This window comes from Athene noctua, chromosome 3 (genome assembly GCF_965140245.1).
Source record: "Athene noctua chromosome 3, bAthNoc1.hap1.1, whole genome shotgun sequence".
In the NCBI taxonomy this organism is placed as follows: domain Eukaryota; kingdom Metazoa; phylum Chordata; class Aves; order Strigiformes; family Strigidae; genus Athene; species Athene noctua.
In genome coordinates, this window is record NC_134039.1 from 51,036,341 (window position 1) to 51,056,972 (window position 20,632).

General features: G+C 36.2%; 1 protein-coding gene across 3 annotated transcripts in view; it reads right to left on the reverse strand.

Annotated features, from left to right (window-relative positions):
- Positions 1 to 20,632, reverse strand: part of USP15 (ubiquitin specific peptidase 15) — a 73,573-nt gene that overhangs the window by 29,340 nt on the left and 23,601 nt on the right. For 2 of the 3 annotated variants that reach the window (XM_074902976.1, XM_074902978.1), the window contains exons 4-7: positions 20,000 to 20,126; positions 14,373 to 14,518; positions 11,849 to 11,910; positions 1,326 to 1,409 (exon numbers count right to left, since the gene is read on the reverse strand). In XM_074902976.1, coding sequence (XP_074759077.1) covers positions 1,326 to 1,409; positions 11,849 to 11,910; positions 14,373 to 14,518; positions 20,000 to 20,126 — 419 coding nt within the window. The remainder of the gene's footprint in view (positions 1 to 1,325; positions 1,410 to 11,848; positions 11,911 to 14,372; positions 14,519 to 19,999; positions 20,127 to 20,632) is intronic. The other variant, XM_074902977.1, reaches the window with a different exon arrangement.

The window sequence follows — 20,632 nt, forward strand, 5'->3', positions numbered from 1 at the left end:
TGGCTTGGTTTTAAAACAGTGGCTCCCTAGGAAAAAGTAACCATTAAGCTTTGGTTTTGGCATCACAGCTGTCTTTTCTATAAGCAATGGGGGAAGGAGAGATTAGTTCTCAGCTGGAGGCTCAGCTCTGGTCAAGTAATTTTTCACACAATCATAGATACAATATACTTTTTATTTACTACACATTCACACACAGAGTACAATAGACTTCAGTTAAATACATGGATTTCAACTGTTTAACAGTGAGAGTTGGGGCTACTCACAATTGGTAGAAGCACAAGTGACACTTCACCCCTTAGGAAAAATCACTTCTGATAAATGCAGTATTTAACTGTAAGATATTGTATAACATATTTAATATTTATGTCACCTTTTTAGTATTTAACATCTTCATGTTTGATCACAAAATGCATGTTTGGAAAAATAGTTTAAATTTGAATGAATTGTAAAAATATGCCTCTTCAATTTCCCCCAGCTCGCATTAAAGACGAGTGCTCTCTGGTTTCAAGCATTTGAAAGATGCTCCATTATCTGTTAAAGTGAAATAATTCCATGTTTTTCTATATTCACCAACTTTTTTACAGTTGTGTACAACAAAAAAGATTACACACAAAGTTGGCCACTGGAATATGAAAGCTCTTCTTTTAGAGTTTTATCACATCCTTTATTAAACTTCTGGTTTGGAATATAAAAGAGAAAACCCTTAAAAGTGAGAAGCCTCTTTTACTAAGCCTCTGATCATTGTAATAGTCAAGAACACCTATCAGACTGATCTCTCTCAAATCTAGCACAAAGACACCAAAGTTAAGTTGCTGATAATCAGTGGCTATAATCACTATGACTACAATTACAGCTAGAACAATTCAGCTGTAGCTGTCTCAAATCAATGTGTAATATCACATATGCTGCTGTAATACCTTAGCATCAATAAATAAGGGAAAACCTGACCACTGTAAATGTAAGTAGTTTATACTTTTTTTGTTGTCCATCTAAATTCAGGTAGGATAATAACAACAACAACAATGTATTTTTAGCATGATAAACTCTAAATGAAGTCTTTATACATTTTCTTACAATGCTCAACATTCTTTTTAGTGCCTATTCTATTGAGGACTGAAAGTCACCAAACATCACTGACTGCATTTCATTTCCTGATATCATGCTTTACAATACCTATGCTACCAAACAGTGACGAGTAACAATTCACAACCCAAATATTGCAAAACAAATTAAAATCCTTAAGCTAGGAGTTATAAAACATCAAAATTTGTTTATGTCACACTGGGGCGATTAAATTAAATAATGTCTTAAGATATATTGCTTACTTTCTGTTGTTCATGTTGTTATAATTATTTGATAGAGATGGAGAGATCTTTGGTAAAGTTGAAAAATTGGATGCACCTGGGGACCTTTAAAAATATGAAAATGATAAATTAGATAAAAATGCTGAGATATTAAAAACTATGAAAGAAAGCTAACAAATGAACAATGCATATAAACAAGCATGGAAAAGAAATATTTTTTTAAAAGTGGGCAGAGCACTAAAAATACCCAGGACATGCAGCTCTCAGAATCCATCTTTTAACACTTGAAATGTTTCACAATACTTTAAACTTTCCTACTGTGTTGAAGGAATAAAGCTATTAAAAACAAAAAGCAAACAAGCAAACAAAAAACCCCACAGGCCACTGTGCTAAAAAATTAGTTTTCAGTTTATAGTATGACTATAGATATTTTGATGTTCTAAAACCTAGAATATAAAGTTTCTAACATGGAAAATTTATGAATTTTTCATTTAACCACAAATGGATGCTGAGACAAGACACAAAAACGATTAAGATACATACTTCAAGGCTAGTTTAACAGCAGCATGAAACCATTTAATTAAAATTGTCTTATTAATATTGCCAAGAAAACTCTAGGACATTACGCACAATACTAAATAACCTTTAAAAAAGATTTTTGGCAAAAGTAATAGCATTAGCATTATCACTCATCCCCATTGTTTAAAAATATTTTATAACAATACTGATTATTTTATTCACAAAGACCCTCTGAACATAACAGTTAAATACATTATACAACTATCTTGCAGTGTATTTTTCTTTTTCTGATCCAATCTTATAGATAATCATGGAAAAGACCCTGAATACTCAAAAGAATTTAAGCACCTTGATGTTTTTGTGGGCCCTGTGCAACTGGTTTGCAAAAAGCTCCAGCTGTGACTGGAAAGCTTTGAAATATGTATCATAATATTAAGAGAATAAGTTCTGTATACAAATTTTTTTAAAAGTACCTTTCAAGAGCTAAACTCTGCAAGGAGATAAACATTTTTACATAGGGAATTTTCCCGAGTATATTTTCACATTTATTTTCAACTTTTTCTTAATAATCCTTTTCCAAAAGAAAAGATGTATCACCATGTAAGAAAGTGTTATTTAATTTTTAAAGTATGCTGACTGATATTCATAAAGGTTCCCTGTAGAGTTCCTTTATCAATTTAAAACCTGTTCTTCAAATATTATCTTCAAAGAAGTAAAATAGATTGTGTCCACAAGATGTAAAATTGAAGTCAGTTTAACCTACTTAAATTCAAGACAAAAGTTAAATTATGCACATTCATACATGTAATTATTTTAGAAACTATCTGAACTAATTTTGAACTGAAATTGAACTTTTCAAAACAAATTTGAAACTTTTATATAATTTAAACCAAATTCAAATGCAATAGAGTTTTTAATTTAAAAACTCAGTCTATAATTGTTGTCTAAAAAATTAAAAGAAGCCAGAATAAAGTACATAAATAAAGGACTGGTTTCCACCAAAAACTAAAACTAAGCTAATTTGTTTCTTAACGAAGACAAGAATCAGTAGTTTTTACTCTTTGACAGCATTTGCTTGAATTCATTCTCAGCTCTTACAGCTTTTGATACATTTCAACACTTGCAGGAAAACAAGTAGAAAATGACAAGTTGTGGCTGCCCCTCTCCCTGGCAGTGTTCAAGGCCAGGTTAGATGGGCCTTGCTCAAACCTGGTCTAGTGGAAGGTATCCCTGCCCATGGCAGGGGGTTGGAACTAGATAATCTTTAAGGTCCATTCCAATCCTAACCACCCTTTGAAAACTTCGTAACATTGGCAGAAATCCTCCCATCATTTAAGATAAAAACAAGGATAATAAAAGGCCCTGAAAAAGACAGTAAGTACTAACACTGAATATATTGCCATACTTTGGTTCTGAGTTTAAATTGCACAAAAAGAAAAGAACCAAAGTATCTACTTTTAAAACAACTGCAATGACTTAGGAATCTAAGACAAAATCAGTAACTAAATGTGCAGCAAAAACTCAATTATGTTTTAAATGCAAGGTTCTAAGACAAAGTATATATCCTTTTAGTAGTATATTAAATCAGTATATATTAATGTTACTGTGGTGTTAAAACACCACAGAAAGATGTCCAAAGAATCCAGTTACTTGCTTGACAAAAATAATTAATTTTAAACTCTGGTTGTAAAAAACCCAATAATCAGTAATGAAGGAAAAGAGTAAGCCAAATTCTCCACATAGCTGGAAAAACATCAGGAACTATGCACCACATAACTCTGAAAGGTAACTTTTTATGGTCTAACAAACAACACTCACAAAATTATTTATTATAGTTTAGCATTTTAACAGTCCAGAAAAAGACAGGTTAAAACCCAAAATTTACTGTAATCCTATGCCAAAACAGACCATAACTCACATTAGACACGGACTTCCATATACACTTCATTAACCCTATGGCTAAACTGTTCTATACTTTAGTACCGATAGTGATCCACAGTAGGGACATAAATATGGAATCAGCAAAACCAGCTGCAACCAGAACAACTCTTTTCCTCCAATAATCCATGGTCATCTGCTATAGATTGCCTGGATTAGGATAAAAAAAAGCAGACAAGGCTTCTTTGGGCAACTGGTAGAAGACTTAATATTCACAGGCCCTGGCCCTTATAGGGGACTTTAACCACTGTGATACCTGCTGGTGGGACAACACAATCCAGGAAGGTTCTGGAGTGCACTGATGACAATTTCCTGACACAGGTGATTGAAGAGCCAACAAGACTTGGCTGGGTCCAGTGCTTGGCTGGATCCAGTACTTACAAACAAGGAGGCACTAGCTGGGGATGTGAAGGTTGGGGCCTTGGCTGCAATGACCACAAGATGGTGAAATTCAGGATCCTGAGAGAGAGCACCACAGAAAGCAGTAGCAGTAACACACCCCTGGACTTCTGGAGAACCTTTTCAGGGATCTGCCTGGAAGAGTCCCATGGGATACAGCCCTGGAGAGGGGGCCCAAGACAGCTGGTTGATATTCAAGGACCATCTCCTCTAAGCTCAAGAATGGACCATCCTGACAAGTAGCAAATCAAGCAAAGGCAGTGGGAAACCTGTGTGGATGAACAAGGATCTCCTGATGCAACTCAGACACAAAGGGAAAGTGTGTGAGTCAAAGTAGGGGCAGATGACCCAGGAGGAACATAGAGATACTGTGCAATTAATGCAGGGATGAGGTCAGGAAAGACAAAACCTACCTGGTATTGAATCTGGCAAGTGATATGAAGGGCACCAAGATTCTAAAAGTACACAAACAGCAAAAGGAAGACTGGGGAAAACATGGGCCACTGCTAAATGGAGCAAGGGCCCTGGTAACAAAGGACACGGAAAAGGTGAGATTCTCAATGCCTTCTTTGTGTGAGCCTTTACCAGTGCAAACAATTTTTTCAGAAATCCCACACCCCTGAAACCAAAATCTGGTGCAAGGCTGACTTTACTCCCAGTGGAAGACAATTAGGTTAGGGAGAACTTAAACACACTGGAGATACAAAAGACCTTGGGGCCTGATGGGATGCAGCAGCAGCTGAGGCAGCTAGTTGATGTTATTGTGATGGCACTGTTCTTTTATTTTTGTAAGACCCTGGCTACCGGGAGAGGTTCCTGAAGACTGAAGAGAGCAAATGGTACTCATATCTTCAAGAAGGCGAAAGAGAAGGTCTGGGGAACTACAGGCTAGTCTGCCTCATCTCAATCCCACATGAGATGATGAAGCACCTGGAAACCACTCCAACACATATGAAGGACAAGAAGGTGACAAGGACTAGACAGCATGGATTTATCAAATAGAAATGTTGCTTAATCACCCTGATAGGCTTCTATGATGAGATTACTAGCTTGGCAGATGAGGGAGGAGCAGTAATGGATGTTGTTTATCGCAACTTCAGTAAGCCTTTTTGACACTGTCTCATGTAAAATCCTCACAGGCAAGCAGATCAAACACGGGTTACATAAATGTACAGCAAAATGGATTGAAAACCAGCTGAATGGTTGGGCCCAGATCATTTTGACTAGGGGCACAAAGGCCAGTTGGAGGCCAGTCAGTAGTGACATACTCAAGGGCTCAACACTAGGTCCTATACTCTCTTAACATCTTTATGAATGACCAGAACATCAGGACAGAGTGTACCCTCAGTAAGATGAGAGATGACACAAATCTGGAAGGAGGGACTGATACACCAGATGTGTGTGCTGCCATGCAGAGGGACCCCAGCAGGCTGCAGAAATGGGTAGAAAGGAAGCTCATGAAGTTCAGTCAAAGGAAATGCAAAGGCCTGCACCTGAGGAGGAATAACCCCAGGCACCAGTACACACTGGGGTGCTGGGGGGGAAGGGGGGTGGGGGCCATGGATGACCAGATGGAATGCATCTTGGCAGAGAAACACTGGGGGCCTTGCTGGACAAAAAGCTGAACATGAGCCAGCAGCGTGTCCTTGGGCAAATCACCATGTGGGCTGCATTGGGAAAAGCAGCTCAAGGGAGGTGGATCCTTCCCCTCCACTCAGCATGGGCGAGACACCTCTGGAGTGCTGCATTCACTGCTGGGCTCCCCAGCTCCAGAGACACAGGGACACACGGGAGCAAGTCCAGTGAGAAGCCACAAAGGGGATCAAGGGATTGCAGCACTGACCTGAGTGGAGAGACTGAGATAACTTGGACTGTTCAACCTGGAGGAGAGAAGGCTCCAGAGTGATCTTACCAATGTGCACAAATACCCAGTGGGAGGAAATTAAAAAGATGGAGCAAGACCCTTCTCAGTGGTGCACACTGAAAGGAGAAGAGGCGATGGGTAAAAATTAAATAAAATTTTATCTGAACATATAATGATGTACACACACAAGATTTGGTAAACTGTTAATTTTTTTACAGTGAGGGTGGTCAAAAACTGGAACAGGTTGACCAGAGTGGCTGTGCAGTCTCTATCCCCAGAGATATTCAAAATGCACCTGGATACAGTCCCAGGCAACCTGCTCCAGATGCCCCTGCTTTGAGCAGGGGGACAGGATGAGAATATCTTGAGAGGTCCTTCCATCCTCAAGGACTCTGATTCAGTGAAGTTGTGGTTATAATCATTCTAACATATAATTTAGTATTGTAAAGCAAACTTTAGTATGTTTAACCTACTTCAGTTTAGACTATTCTTTTCTTACAAAACCCAACTAATTCAGTCAATCATACCTCTTGGGGGTTGTGGTGCATGAAATGTTGGTATTTTAACATTCAGTAATAAAAAAAATTAAAATGTTCAGGGCATGCATTTGTTAAAGAGTTTCTCAACCCTGAATTAACTGATACTAATGAACATGTTTGTTAAACTAACCTGAAAATGTCTGGTTTACATTACCAGTGTTTGATGTTTACCCACAGGGGATCAGACACATGGTTATCAGAGTCTAACAAGTTATTATGCATCAGCAATTGGCAGTCTAGCTCTTGACTGGCAGACAAGCTCTGACAGCTCTTGCTTTTACAATTTAAGACATCAGAGTAAGTCCCCAGTTAGTTCAATTTTCCACAATTATATTTCTTACATCAAAGTCAGTAGAAAGGCACACTTGTCTGCACATCAACTGCTTCAGGGAAAAATCCCAGATTTTAAACTTCTTTGTTAAAGAGAATACTTTTCATTTCAGTAGAGAAACACAGTTTTTCTCATGGATATTGTTTCCTAAGAAACTTGGATACACAATCATTAAATTATTTCAAAACAGATAGCTAAGTATCTTTTATTAATTTTTTTTCTTTTAAAAACATGATGGGATCCACCAAAAGAATCAAGTAAAAGCCTTCAGTGTTTTTCCAAGATAAAAAGGCATACAGTTGTGAACCATAAAAAAAATATGATGAAAAAACTTCTCATGTGACAAATATTTTAAGAAAACATTGATTATTATAAGGAGGAAAAACTATGAATGAGTACAGTCCCAGATTTTTGTATGGTCAAAAAGTAAAATCAAGGTATTCCCTTTTACATGCAAAAATTATTAAAATTAAAGCAGACAATCTGTAAATTATGCAAAGTAGTCAGCTATTTGATTAGGTTGATTTATTCCACAGTGAAGTCTTAAAAAAAAAAAAAGGATCACAATTAAATCTTTTACTTTTATTATACACACAGATTTATATTGCTAGTTAAAAATCATTAGTTTATTTACCATATAAGAAGCATTTTTGAAGAATATGATTGAGCAATTGATTTAATAGTTGTTGATTAAGTCTCCTAAGAAAACAGCCAACAATACTTTTCTAAATTTAGCAGGAAATAAGTTCCTAGTTAACAGGTTCATTGTATGTTTCTGTAACTTGCTTTTATATTTGCTTGTAAACTGGTAAGAACTTCTTAACAGAACACTAATAGAAACCTTGTCCTGGCTATTCATTTGGTAATTCATGGAACTTCAAAACTTAAGCTCCTTCCTTCTCCTTGTCTCGAGTTTTATAATCACAGATTGGATAAAAGGTTTTAATTGTTGTACAGTTTTTCCTGAACACAAGTAATTTGATTTTGTAGTACATTGCTTAAATTACTTGAAATACTACCTTAGATTTTTTTATACCTTAGATTAAAATGATAATGAACCATTCAAATAGGGTTGACTGGTTGGTTGTTTTTCTGCCCATGGAATAATCTCCTGCAGGGTATAGATACGAAAAAAAAATTGTCTGCACACAGATCACAATTCTTTATTCAAGGACTGGGCTCAGCAGCAACTAAACTACCAAAGCAACTAGGGATCTCCATGTTTGGATGAGTCTGTCACATGTATAACACTGAGGAGACAGTTACTTCACAGAAAAGTTAGTATAACAAAATTTTCTCAGAACTGCCCCTTAATGCTGAGTAAAATCTATTTTGGGAGCAGATGACAGTAAAGACATTCCAGGAGAAATCAGTATGAGCTCCCTAGAAAAAGTTTCACAGCAGCCAATCTTCCTGAGAAACGAACATCCCAGTAGCTGATATAAACAGATGATATAAACAGAACCTCTAAGAGAGCCAAATATATAGCTATTCCTAAGCTTGACTGACCCTGTGAATGGTTTAAGAATGTACACCACATTCAGATACTTCCAGAGAAAAAAACCCCAAACAAAACAACCCACAAATAGCATTAAAAGAAGCATTAGAATATGAGACAAGAGCAGATATCATTAAACTTCAGTGGGATTTTTACAGCTGATGTTGCAATGACTTCCAAAATTAAATATATTCAGGTTAGAAGAAAAGTACACATAAAAGAAACCCAAACATCGACAAGCTTGGACATAGAGCTGAAATTCTAAGTTGCACAGCAGGGTCTCTGCTCTTATATAAAAAGGATCTTAAAATAATTTCTTCCAAGTTTCTTCAGAAGAAGAGACAATTATGATGATAACCAATCTTTTCACTTGTACTGAGTCATTATACTTTTAAGAGAAACAGAATTATCATTTTGAAAAGTGTTCCTTCCTATACTGAGCTGAGGTCTCAATGTGTCCACTTTCAAACTAAGTAGTTCTTTTCTTGCTGTAGAGAAAGATGTTCACACCTTTAACATGTTTCTCATAAAAAACTGCCAATGTTCATCACCTGCAGTAGGAAGAAAGAAAAACTGCCAAAAGAAACAATCAATACAGTGATTGCTGTTATGCTTCTGCTAACAAGAAAGAGGCAGGGAAAATGTGCAGGACATCTTACTATCTCTCATTTTCAACTGTCACAACATAGGTTGTGCTGCCATGCAGAGGGACCCCAGCAGGCTGCAGAAATGAGTAGAAAGGAAGCTCATGAAGTTCAGTCAAAGGAAATGCAAAGGCCTGCACCTCGGGAACAATAACCCCAGGCACCAGTACACACTGGGGTGCTGGGGGGGAGGGGGGGTGAGGGCCATGAGCGACCAGATGGAATGCATCTTGGCAGAGAAACACTGGGGGCCTTGCTGGACAAAAAGCTGAACATGAGCCAGCAGCGTGTCCTTGGGCAAATCACTATGTGGGCTGCATTGGGAAAAGCACTGCCAGCAGCTCAAGGGAGGTGGATCCTTCCCCTCCACTCAGCATGGGCGAGACACCTCTGGAGTGCTGCGTTCACTGCTGGGCTCCCCAGTTCCAGAGACACAGGGACACACGGGAGCAAGTCCAGTGAGAAGCCACAAAGGGGATCAAGGGATTGCAGCACTGACCTGAGTGGAGAGACTGAGATAACTTGGACTGTTCAACCTGGAGGAGAGAAGGCTCCAGAGTGATCTTACCAATGTGCACAAATACCCAGTGGGAGGAAATTAAAAAGATGGAGCAAGACCCTTCTCAGTGGTGCACACTGAAAGGAGAAGAGGCAATGGGCACAAACTGAAGCACAGGCCATTCTGTTTAAATATAAGAATTTTTTTTTACAGTGAGGGTTATCAAACAGTGGACTAGGTTTTCCAGGAAGGCTGTGGAGCCTCTATCCTTGGAGATGCTCAAAACCTGACTGGACACAGTCCCAGGCAACCTGCTCTAGGTGACTGATTCTCTGAGCAGGTGGGTTGGACCCGACTATCTCCATAAGTGCCCTCCAACCTCAACTACTTTGTGATTAGCTTAGGTGATGTTCTGAAATGATCCTGCCCTTTTCAAGCATTATAAACCTCTCACACTTTCCAATATTTTGTATTTCGACCTTTCTAAATAGGGCGCTGTATCCCCTGGCATCAGAATTTATGTTTACAACTTGTACTCTTCCAAAACCAGCACTACAATGTGGTAGTCTCAGCAGGACCAGTGTGAGACCAGTATGCAGCCAGTGACAGGACTATAAAAAGCTATATGGATGTATATTATTTGTGGTGACAAGCTAATACTCCTAATGCAGCTCACACAGAAGACTCAAAAGCAAGTGTTTAATATTTCTACCCCTTTAAGCATTTATTAGATTTTTCATAAAGCTTTAAACAGGTGTAAAAAACATTACTGTTTGTTGATAGTTTCTATTTGAATTCACTAAATTTTGCAAACCTTCCACTACTACAAGGCATATGAATACCAACTCTCAATCAATCTTTCTCACAGCTGCCAAACTTCAAGAACATACCCCAGCTTTACATCAAAACCATTCATCCTCCTTTGCTGGTTTACTTACAGCCTCCTCTTGACACCAGTATTCTCAATTACCATTTTACTTGTCCCCAGATCAAACGCTTTCCAGGAGATATTCTTTACTTTACATATTGCTCCTGAATGTCTTCCATGAAGCGGAATAGAAATTTGGCAGAAGAAAAGCAGGTACCATCACCAAGAATATCTTTCCACCCAAACTTCCAAGAGAAACTGTGACACTGAGTTATCTAAATTCTTTTAGCCTTCAAAATCTGCAACTAATATTTGACTCAAAATTTACATTTCTACTAGATGCTTTTTGAGGTCCAATATTAAACTTCAAGTATTTTGCATCCCCTTCTTTCTGCTGCTCTACATTCTCAATTCTTTGTGTAATAACATCTTGTTAAGCAAGATTATACCGTGCATATTAAGCTAAAATTGAACTCAAGCTTCATTAAGCAACTTAATAGAAACTAGTGCTCCTAGTAAAAGTGCTTGACATAAACCACCAAAGATAAAGAATCTGTCCTTCAAATTTTAAGGAATAATACTATAAAAATGCTTTAAAACAATAGTAAAACTCAGTTACATGAATGCAAAATATCAAAAGAAGTAAAAGGAACTTATTGTTAATAAAAAGAAGATATGCTCAAGAACCAGCTAACTAAGGGAAAAAAACATTTAACTTTATAAGGCTGAGATTGTGTAAGTTCACTAGTAACTAGTTACAACTGTTCTTCAAAACCACCAGAACATGATTCAGATTCTGGAAACAGTATAAAAAATGTTTATCCATCTAAATGAGAAAAACCACACTCAAGTTTTTCTACTCACTTGCCATTATCAAGGTGCTGCTGATAATGGCAGCAGGAAGAACAGAAAAGAAAAAGACCATCCAGTTAACTGATGACAGCCCAACAAAGAACAAATGCTGGTAATGTAGAATGCAATTTAAATAACATTTATGTGCAAATATTGTGCTCTGGAGATAAAAGGACAAGCTATTCATGAAAACATTTATGTAAGAAAAATACTGATAAAATACATGTATCTGTGTTCACCTGACAGATAAGCTATGCTTTGAAACAGAAATCTAAATAAAATAAGCTAAGTTTTACAGTTTTCTACGATGGATTTTTTTTTTCCTATTTTTAAGCAGGATAATGTTTATCACTGGATGAAATCAACAAAATTAAGCAACATATATGCAGGAATCCACCATTATTATGTCAAGTTCTACAAGGTGCAGCACTTCTAAGAAATACAGTATCTGTCATATTTTCAGCTAAAACATCTGAAGGCTGATTTTCAAAATAAAATGCCACTTTTAAAAACAATTTTTTGTTTTTAAAGCGAAATAACATGTGAAAATAGTTAAGCTATAGTGAATAACATGACTTAAATTCGTAACTTACTTAGGAGTTGAAGGACCTCTTGGCCATGTTCCATCCTCATTCTTCTGTTCTATCACCAGTACCTACCACAAAAAGTATAATAAGAAAACTGAAATAAAAATATCAGTAGATTGCTTTCTGTTCCAATCTTTTTAATGGATTTGCTGACATGCGAATGAGATGGAAAAGACTGACATTTAGGTACTATTCCCTGAGGTCCAAGAATATTCCATTCAATTGCACTGCACCTTCATCTTGCTCTATTCACTTTTTTCTCCCCAGATCTTAATTTATGCAACTTTGGGCAAGCCACTTAATACTTCTATACCTCAATAATCCATGGATGAAATGGCAAGACCTTACCTCTCAGAGAGGTCAGAAGATGACCTGCAATGTTTAAATAGCAGCTATGAATCTACAGAAATCATGTCTATACAACAGCCCTGTTAAGGAAGGGATATTCCTGAAGGAATTTTGCTTCACACACAACACAAATCAGCAGGAAAAAAAGAACCCAAACCAAACTATTTTCTGCCTTGATAGCGTTATAATCATACCTGTCTGGTTACTCCTGTATTTTTTTGCAAAAGCATTAATCTAATAATAATTTTCCAATGGGACAGTTGGCTAATGAAAATAATTTCATTCAAGTTGTTATTAGTACAAAAGGGAGTACAGAACACTCAGTCCTAAACACAGGCATCAAGTGCCATTTGAAACGCCTTTGGGTATTTGAGATATCTGCCCTATGCTGGCAGATATGACACAGGACCTACAAAAAGCTCATGCCTTTCTGGATTAACAGCTAGGATAGTCAGATCATTTGAAATGAGAACTAGACTCCAATATTTAAACTGAATCTAACTCTTAATTTCCAATGCAACTAATTTTGCATAACTGTACACTGATGTTTCACTGATTAACTGCCATATTATGCTTCTATGTGTCTACACAGTGACATTCATTCACATACGTACTTACACTCAAAACCTTATAAGCAAGTCATGCTGCCAGACATGACACTGAAAATTAGCTTTCTATCATGACCAGCTTTCTATCTGGAAAAGAGTAGTCTGCTACCTTTGGGTCATGAATGCTGTAAGACAAAGTGTGCCATATTTCCTTCCATTTGCTTTCATTTTTTAGTAAATAAAAGGAAGATTTAGACTTAAAAGTTCAATGGAACCCTAAAGGCTCACTTCAGAAACCAGCTGATGAATTCAAAACATTAATTTACTCAATCACATACATAGTTTAGAATTACACAATAAAAAATAACTATTAAATTTGATAGACTGTAATAGTCAAAATAACTATTATTAGATTAGGAGGCTCAGCAAGAAAAATAACAACTTTGTGTGTCAGCAAGTGCAACTGACCAAACACACACGGTCTACCATAACATTTAGCATTTTCAGAAACCATGGTTAAACTCAGTTTTGAACAATATTTGTTTTGCTGAAAGTACAGATGTCACCTAGAGATGTTTCTATGGCTATATTAGACCCTGCTTGCTTCACAGTTAATGTTTCACTGGGATAGAGGCAATTTGCAAGTTACATCTTTGACGCAAATCTTTTATGGGAGATGTGGGCTCTTCCAGCAGGACCCCTGCATTGTTAAAATTAATTGTGTGAGGGTTTAAGTGAGAGCAGCATGAAGCTAAAGGGCACAATAGTTCAAGCTGTTATTTTGGTGCACTGATTACTTACCTTCCATGTCATAAAAGAAAACTGAAGTACAGCATAAATACTGCTGGTAAGTAGGCTAGAGTCAAGTATTCCAAGGCAAAAGGAAATACTTTAATATATTCTTGCCTACAATTACTGCCATCAAATTTCATCCATTCATATTTGTAGCACCACAGCATGAACTAACAGCTGTTGAAAAAACATCCAACTCTATTTGAAGACTAAAGAATCAATGTAATAATCTGAAAAGCTATTCTAGTGATGAAATTGTTCAATCAGTTCACATTTATATTTGTGTAGCTCTAACATCCAATATGTTCTTTATATTCATCTGTAAAGGTAAAAAAATCATCTTGTAAGAAATCCTCCCATAAAGAGATTTTAAAGTGATGATATAGTCTCACGCTAAAGCAGGTTTTCAAGCTCTTTTCTCTCTATAGTTCTTATCTGAAATATTTTCATTTTTTCAATTTCTTTCTGAAATTTGGGCAGTGGAATTTGAGTAGAAGACATTAGTCTTTTATAGTATCTAAAAAGTTCTTCAAATTTTGAGCTTGATTACAGGAACATATCCCAGATCCTAGGAATATTTTTTTATTTCAGGTTTTATCAAATTCAAGTCAGCAATGTTACATTCATTCACTTTTAATTCACCAGGAAAGTTAAACCCATCTTTAATCCTGAAAATACACTTCAAGACTACTTCTATCTTCATGAATTTGTTTATAAAATTCTCTATCCCTAACACAATGTAGGAGGCAATTTTCACTTAAAAAGAAGAAAAATTAATTTGGTACAGCTACATTTTCACAAGGAAAAAAAAGTATAAAAAAATAAATAATATTACACTGTACCTGTCCCTGGTATAAACCAGCATCCTGTATGGTACTGTCTGGTTTATTCAAAGGTTCAAAAGTATTACTCATGTATTTGTTCCACAATCTGGTTTCTTTTTCACCTGGAATATTGAAGATTTTTCTTATCTCTTTTTCAATTGTATCTGTTTTGAAATGGAGAAAACACAAGTTTAGCATTTCACTACACAAACAGTATAAAGCTGAATAAAGCATGAGAATCACCTATTCTTTTCTTATATTCAAAATACAAATTAAATTGTAGAAACAGACATGCAACTGCATCACATTGTAGGACAAACAGCAAGTTGCTAGTCTGCTTGCTCTGAAAATGGAAACAGCTAGAGTAGTACTTTATTCCCTCCTGAAGCTCTTAGCAAAGCAGACCAAATAAAGATAAGTTGATAAGTAACAGATGACATGAGGTACCTAGGTACCCATCTACTGATTTCTCAAAGTGTAATAACACAGGAGTGTGGGTGGGGAGGGAATGATTAGAAGCGAGATTTACAGCAAAACCAGGTGCAGGGAGTGCAAGTCATTCTGTTCCTCTCCCTAAATTAAATCCTTTTTGGTTTTTACTCTTCTACTACCCATATCAGTGCAATTAGCACTAACCACAATATATATGCAAAAAGTTTAATTTACACGCTCACAGAAATTAAAGACTATTCTGTAAAACTGAAGCACATAAATTTATTTTAAAGTGATGATGCAAGATTTTATGTTCCTGTCAGATTTAACATAAAAAAGGCTACCAGCTTCTACTCTGCCTGACAGAAATATAACCAGTGCTACATTATTTTAAGGTAGCATAACTTTTAAGAAGTTCGTCATTAACTCCATCCTTCTTATGCAAAAGTTTATTAACAAGTTCTTTAATTTGAACTAATACGTACAGTGCTATACCATAGCAACCTCATGTATATGTTTTTTTAACTGGTATACTCATAAAGCCCTGTGGTAGCAAAGTCTCATAACAGCTAACACAGAATGCAAAACCACAAAACATACAGTTTATACCTGATGATCACTGAAAACACAATTATAAAAATGGGCACTGTAAGCTCTGAGAGACATTCTCCTGAAGACTCAGGACAAAATACACCAGTGTGTCAGCTCCTCTAGTATTCCCCTTGTTCCCTTTCAATTAATATGATTATATTCTCTTCCACTAAGTTAAATGTGAAAAGTCAAAATGTGAAAAGTCAAAATGAGACCTGAAGCTTAAAAGTATCTTGGCTTGTCAAATGCATGACAACTGGGAATATAATATTTGTAGATATTGTAGGCAAATGAATAAAATTTCTTTCTATACTAGTTAACATGCATTTTAGTATGAAAGCAATGCTAGACTGGATCATTTGTTTCTGTGAGAGATTAAGTAGGCAAGGTAGGTGCTATGAACAAGGCAACAGGCTGTTACTTGATTTGTTGACTTTTTTAAAAACATCATGTACTGTCTGAAGCAACTCTTAACCAGTGTTTTCAAATAACTATATTTGAACGTATGAGTGAATCTAACCAGCAAGAATCTTCCAAAACCAAAAATAATCCAGATTTATCAATGACTTTCACTGAAAGAATTTATAAAATTTTTCATTATCTTAATACCATGACAATCAATTATTTGAGCATTGCAGCTCATATTCTTTGCAAGTACCAGAATAACATTTATTATGTTAATTTTAACACTAAAGCTTCACTACCAGAACTGTTATGAGACAGGAAGCATCAATCCTATCAGATGACTACACATTATGTCCAAGACTCTGGGAAGAGCATGTTCTATTTGACTATTATGCTAATTTTCAGACTGTGAAACTAAGGTTCTTTTACATACTTCCATGAATGTAATCAATGCACACTTGATAATTCTTCACCCCAGCTCCCCAGCAAGTATCACTGAAGTGCTGGCTTATGCTCTAAAGTGTTCCAGCATAAATGAAAACATTACACTCAAACAGGTATGGTCTGACACATATGGTGTACGGGGCTCTCCTCTAGCAGTGTTATACACATCCCATGTATGAGATGATTAATACTAGGACGATGTACAAAAGAGACAGGAAGAACTGTCCTTTAAAGATGCCTCTCACTCCATCAGCTGTATAGAAACACAGATGGGCAACCTGTTCCAGTGTCTCACCACACTCACAGTAAAGAATTTATTATATCTGATCTAAATCTACCCTCTGTCAGTTTAAAATAGTTACCCCTCATCTTAACACTACACTCCCTTATAAAGAGTCCCTCCCCATCTTTCCTGTCAGCCCCCTTTAAGTACTGGAAGACTGCTATAAGGTCTCCCTGGAGCCATCTCTTCTCTGGGCTGAACAACCCCAACTCTCTCAGCCTGTCCTCATAAGGGAGGTGCTTCAGCCGCCTGATCATCTTCATGCCCTCCTCCGGACTCGTTCGAGAAGGTCCATGTCTTTCTTATGTTGGGGGCCCCAGAGCTGGAAACAGTACTCGAGGTGGGGTCTCGCAAGAGCAGAGGGGCAGAATTACCTCCCTTGACCTGCTGGCCACATTTCTCTTGATGCAGCCCAGGATACAGTTGGCTTTCTGGGCTGTGAACACACATTGTTGGCTCACAGTCAGTTTTTCATCCAGTAATACCCCCAAGTCCTTCCCCGCAGGGCTGCTTTCAATTCAGTCATGGCCACAATCTGAGATAGTCCAATTTGAGAGTTAAAGGTTATGGATCCTATATAGGATATATTAAAAATCAGATAGCACCTCCAAAAAAACAGCTGCATGATTTAAGTACTATTTTGCAAGACTGTGTGATGCTGGAGAAGTTCAGTGGATCCTAATACAAAGGCTAGTGCTATCACAAATACTAGCTAAAGGGAACTGTAGGAAAATGATAATCTGTATTATGAAACTAATCCCAGTTTCCTAAAGAAGGGAAAGGTTAGTCACATATCCCAGAATAAATTGTCCTCAAGAGTGGCAATTATTGTATTCTGCAGAAAATTAAGGGGAAAGATGAATCAAAGACATTTGCCAAGATAATCTATTAGCAAAAAAACAAAAACCCATTAGATGCACAGCCACTGGCATAGTCTTCTACAGAGTTTATCAGCTCAGTTTTGGAATTGTTTATTGCATTGCAGACACAACCTTATTTGTTTATAATAGAGGCTACGGGCAATCTTTCTGTCATTTTGTTGTTTGTAGAATTGCTGAATAAAGGTAGAAAAGGCCTACACATTAGCTGATGACTTAGTTTTATCATACTTCCAGATGATGAAGACTCCAGAATGGATCATTAACTTATATTCATTCAGAAGCCCTGATGCCCTCTAGGATCAGTAACAACTAGACTGAAACGCTGCCTGGACTACATTGTTCAGAATTATTGTCTAGCTCATTTTCTTTTTGAAACTAAAAAAACACCCCCACCTCCCCAAAAAGAGTCAGTCATCAATCAGTCTCAAAGTTAATATGCACTGCCTCCAAGGCGAGAGTCCTCAGTTGTAGGAGATTCCCAAGAAGCTCCAAAGAACACATTAGATGTGTCTAGTACCACCCCAAGAAAATGACTGTCATGATTAGGTCTGCCCTTTATAATTATTTTTTCCTACCTTGTACTAACTTGTTGACATACAGATGAGTAGTTACTATTTGAGTGGAAATGCAAAGGTATTCCAGGAATAACACACACCTGAAGACTAGTAGGTGAATATTATGCTGTGCTTGAGTAAAGTGCTTCAAAATTTTCTCTCTTTATGTGAATTAAGGAAGGTCTTGTACTGCTCTTTTGAGGGCAGTAAATAATATAATCAATGATGTCAGGTAGAAAAATTAAAACTTCTTGAAAGGATCATAGTACCTTATGTCCACTCACTTCAGTGGGGCTGCTACTGACTCTCTTGTACAAGTCTTCTGCAATCATAACGAAAATGCATCCCTTACTGGCATATATGAGGAAGGGTGAAAAATAATCAAGACTGAAAGATTCTTCTTGCATATTATTTATTGATATAATGAGCATCTCTTTAATAAATTGATGAATTCCAGAACTCCCTTAAACATACTTAAGGTAAGGACAGGGGAGAAAACATTACCATCTTATTGATGGATGATAAAGAGAAAAACCTCAGCAATCAGTTATTTTTTCACTCTTAGAAGTGGTTTTTAATTTTTTCTAGCTTTTCTTCTAAAAGACAAACTCTTTTGGATGCCCTGGCTAGGTGCTCTGCATAAGAAGCTTCAGCTTCAGAAAAGGTACGTTCTTAAGTCTTCTAGAAGCATGTCATCCACAGCTCAGGAACGCAAATTAGGCCAGCGTCTAGAAAAGGGCTGCCAACGAGCCTGACTTTCTCATTACCCTTTTTGACAATTTTCTTATAATTGTAATTCTCTCACTACTAAGAAAAAGGGAATACACCTACAAAATGCCCTGCTTCTGATTAGAGAAAGAAAATATCAGAATTTCATCCATTACTTATAATTCCAATGATACAGTTAAATTTAATATAGCTGCAAAATAGCTTGTATTTGGTCCTTGGGGAAGGATAATGTTAAATTGTTTTTTCTAAATTCCTGGGTTTGCTTAGAGAATAATGAGGTACATCTTCTCAAGTTAAACCAGATCACAAAAAGGCCAATTAACATACAACACTGAAGCCTTGTTTCAAGGGCAAATTTCATAATTTAAAAGTTTTTATTCTCATACCAGCAGAGGATTACTTGTTTAACTTAAATATTAAAATTTAACAAAGTAGAATTATTCTGTTTCTAAGCAAGCAATCTGCAAAGAATTAAAGGGTAGCAAGTCAAAGTCATTACCCATAATGTAAAGAGAAGCAAAACCTGAAAAAAACTACATCGTTGTCAAAGAACATAAACAAAGAGTAATGGCTGGGCCTAAGTGTCAAGGACATAGAGTACAATTCTAACTGCACAAATACAGCTGACTGAAAGACTTATCTCAGATAGACATGCAAAAAGACACCAAAACCTGAGTTTATGTGATCAGCAATATCTTTACATGTATTCTGATTGTTATTTTCAGAGACCAATATGTTACTGAAATATAGTAAAATAACTACAATTAAAGGTAAGTTACTGTACTGGAGTTAGCTACGTAAAAGGTTGTGCTTGGCCTGCCACTTCACAACCCAAAGAATATTGCCTTTGTAGGTCACCTTTAGCCATTAATTTATAAGTTCAATTCATTCTTGTGTTCTGTAATATACCCTTATTTTTATATATATAACTAAATAGTGTTTCCTTTGTAAAAAAGAAACACATGAAAAAAAAAAGTATTTCTTACACAACAAAAGGCAGGAGAAAGTACCACGGAATCCAACAAATATAATGAAAAATATCATACTGTTCACTTCCGGAAAAGCACAAACCTCTAGAGTTAACACAGATTCCTAGATAATAAAACACAGGGTTTTTTTTTTTAAATTGTATTAGAAATCCTAAATATTACAAATAACTTTATTAAATAAACTTTTTAATTTGACTCAAACAAGGCTAGTCCCATACTTTTTAATGGTTACAATACCATCTATCATTTTACCTACAGACTCATTTATTCAGAACTTGCTGCCAAGTACTATTTTAAAAAGTAACAACCATATATTTTTAAAAACAGTTGTGCATACCTATTGTATCAGCTTTACTAAATCTTCGTGTGACAACACTGTTCATATTTCCATTTTCACAAAGCTTTAATTCAGTTAGATATACTTCTACTTTGCAGTGCTTTACAAACATACCCTGTTCAACGACCTGAAAAACAGATTAGGATCAGGTATCAGTCCAAATATGTTTTCATATACACACTTTAAAATATTTTTGAAAACTCTTCAAGAAACTCAAGTTCAGGGAATGTAAGACACTTAATAAATGACAAAAATTAGAACTAAAATTCTCCTATTACTTTTTAGAAATACCATAAACTAATAAGTATTTTTTTTCCTTGATGATGATGTCTTACCTGTGTGTAACACCACCATCATAACTTTCAAAGTGTTAAGTACAGTGGAAATCACAAATATGCATGTTTAAGTAAAAGATATGATTCTCAATCAAAAGGTAAACTAACAAAAGTTACTATTATTTCAAAAGTATGCTACTTCCTCAAAAAACAAAGTTTTCACAGTTAAAGAACACTTATCAAAACCAGAAAACACACTAATAAAATTTGGATATCACATTTTTAAACAAAACCTACAAATCTTCCACTTATATGCTGATAATTTGAAAGTTCACCTACTCATTTCAGTTGTTTATTA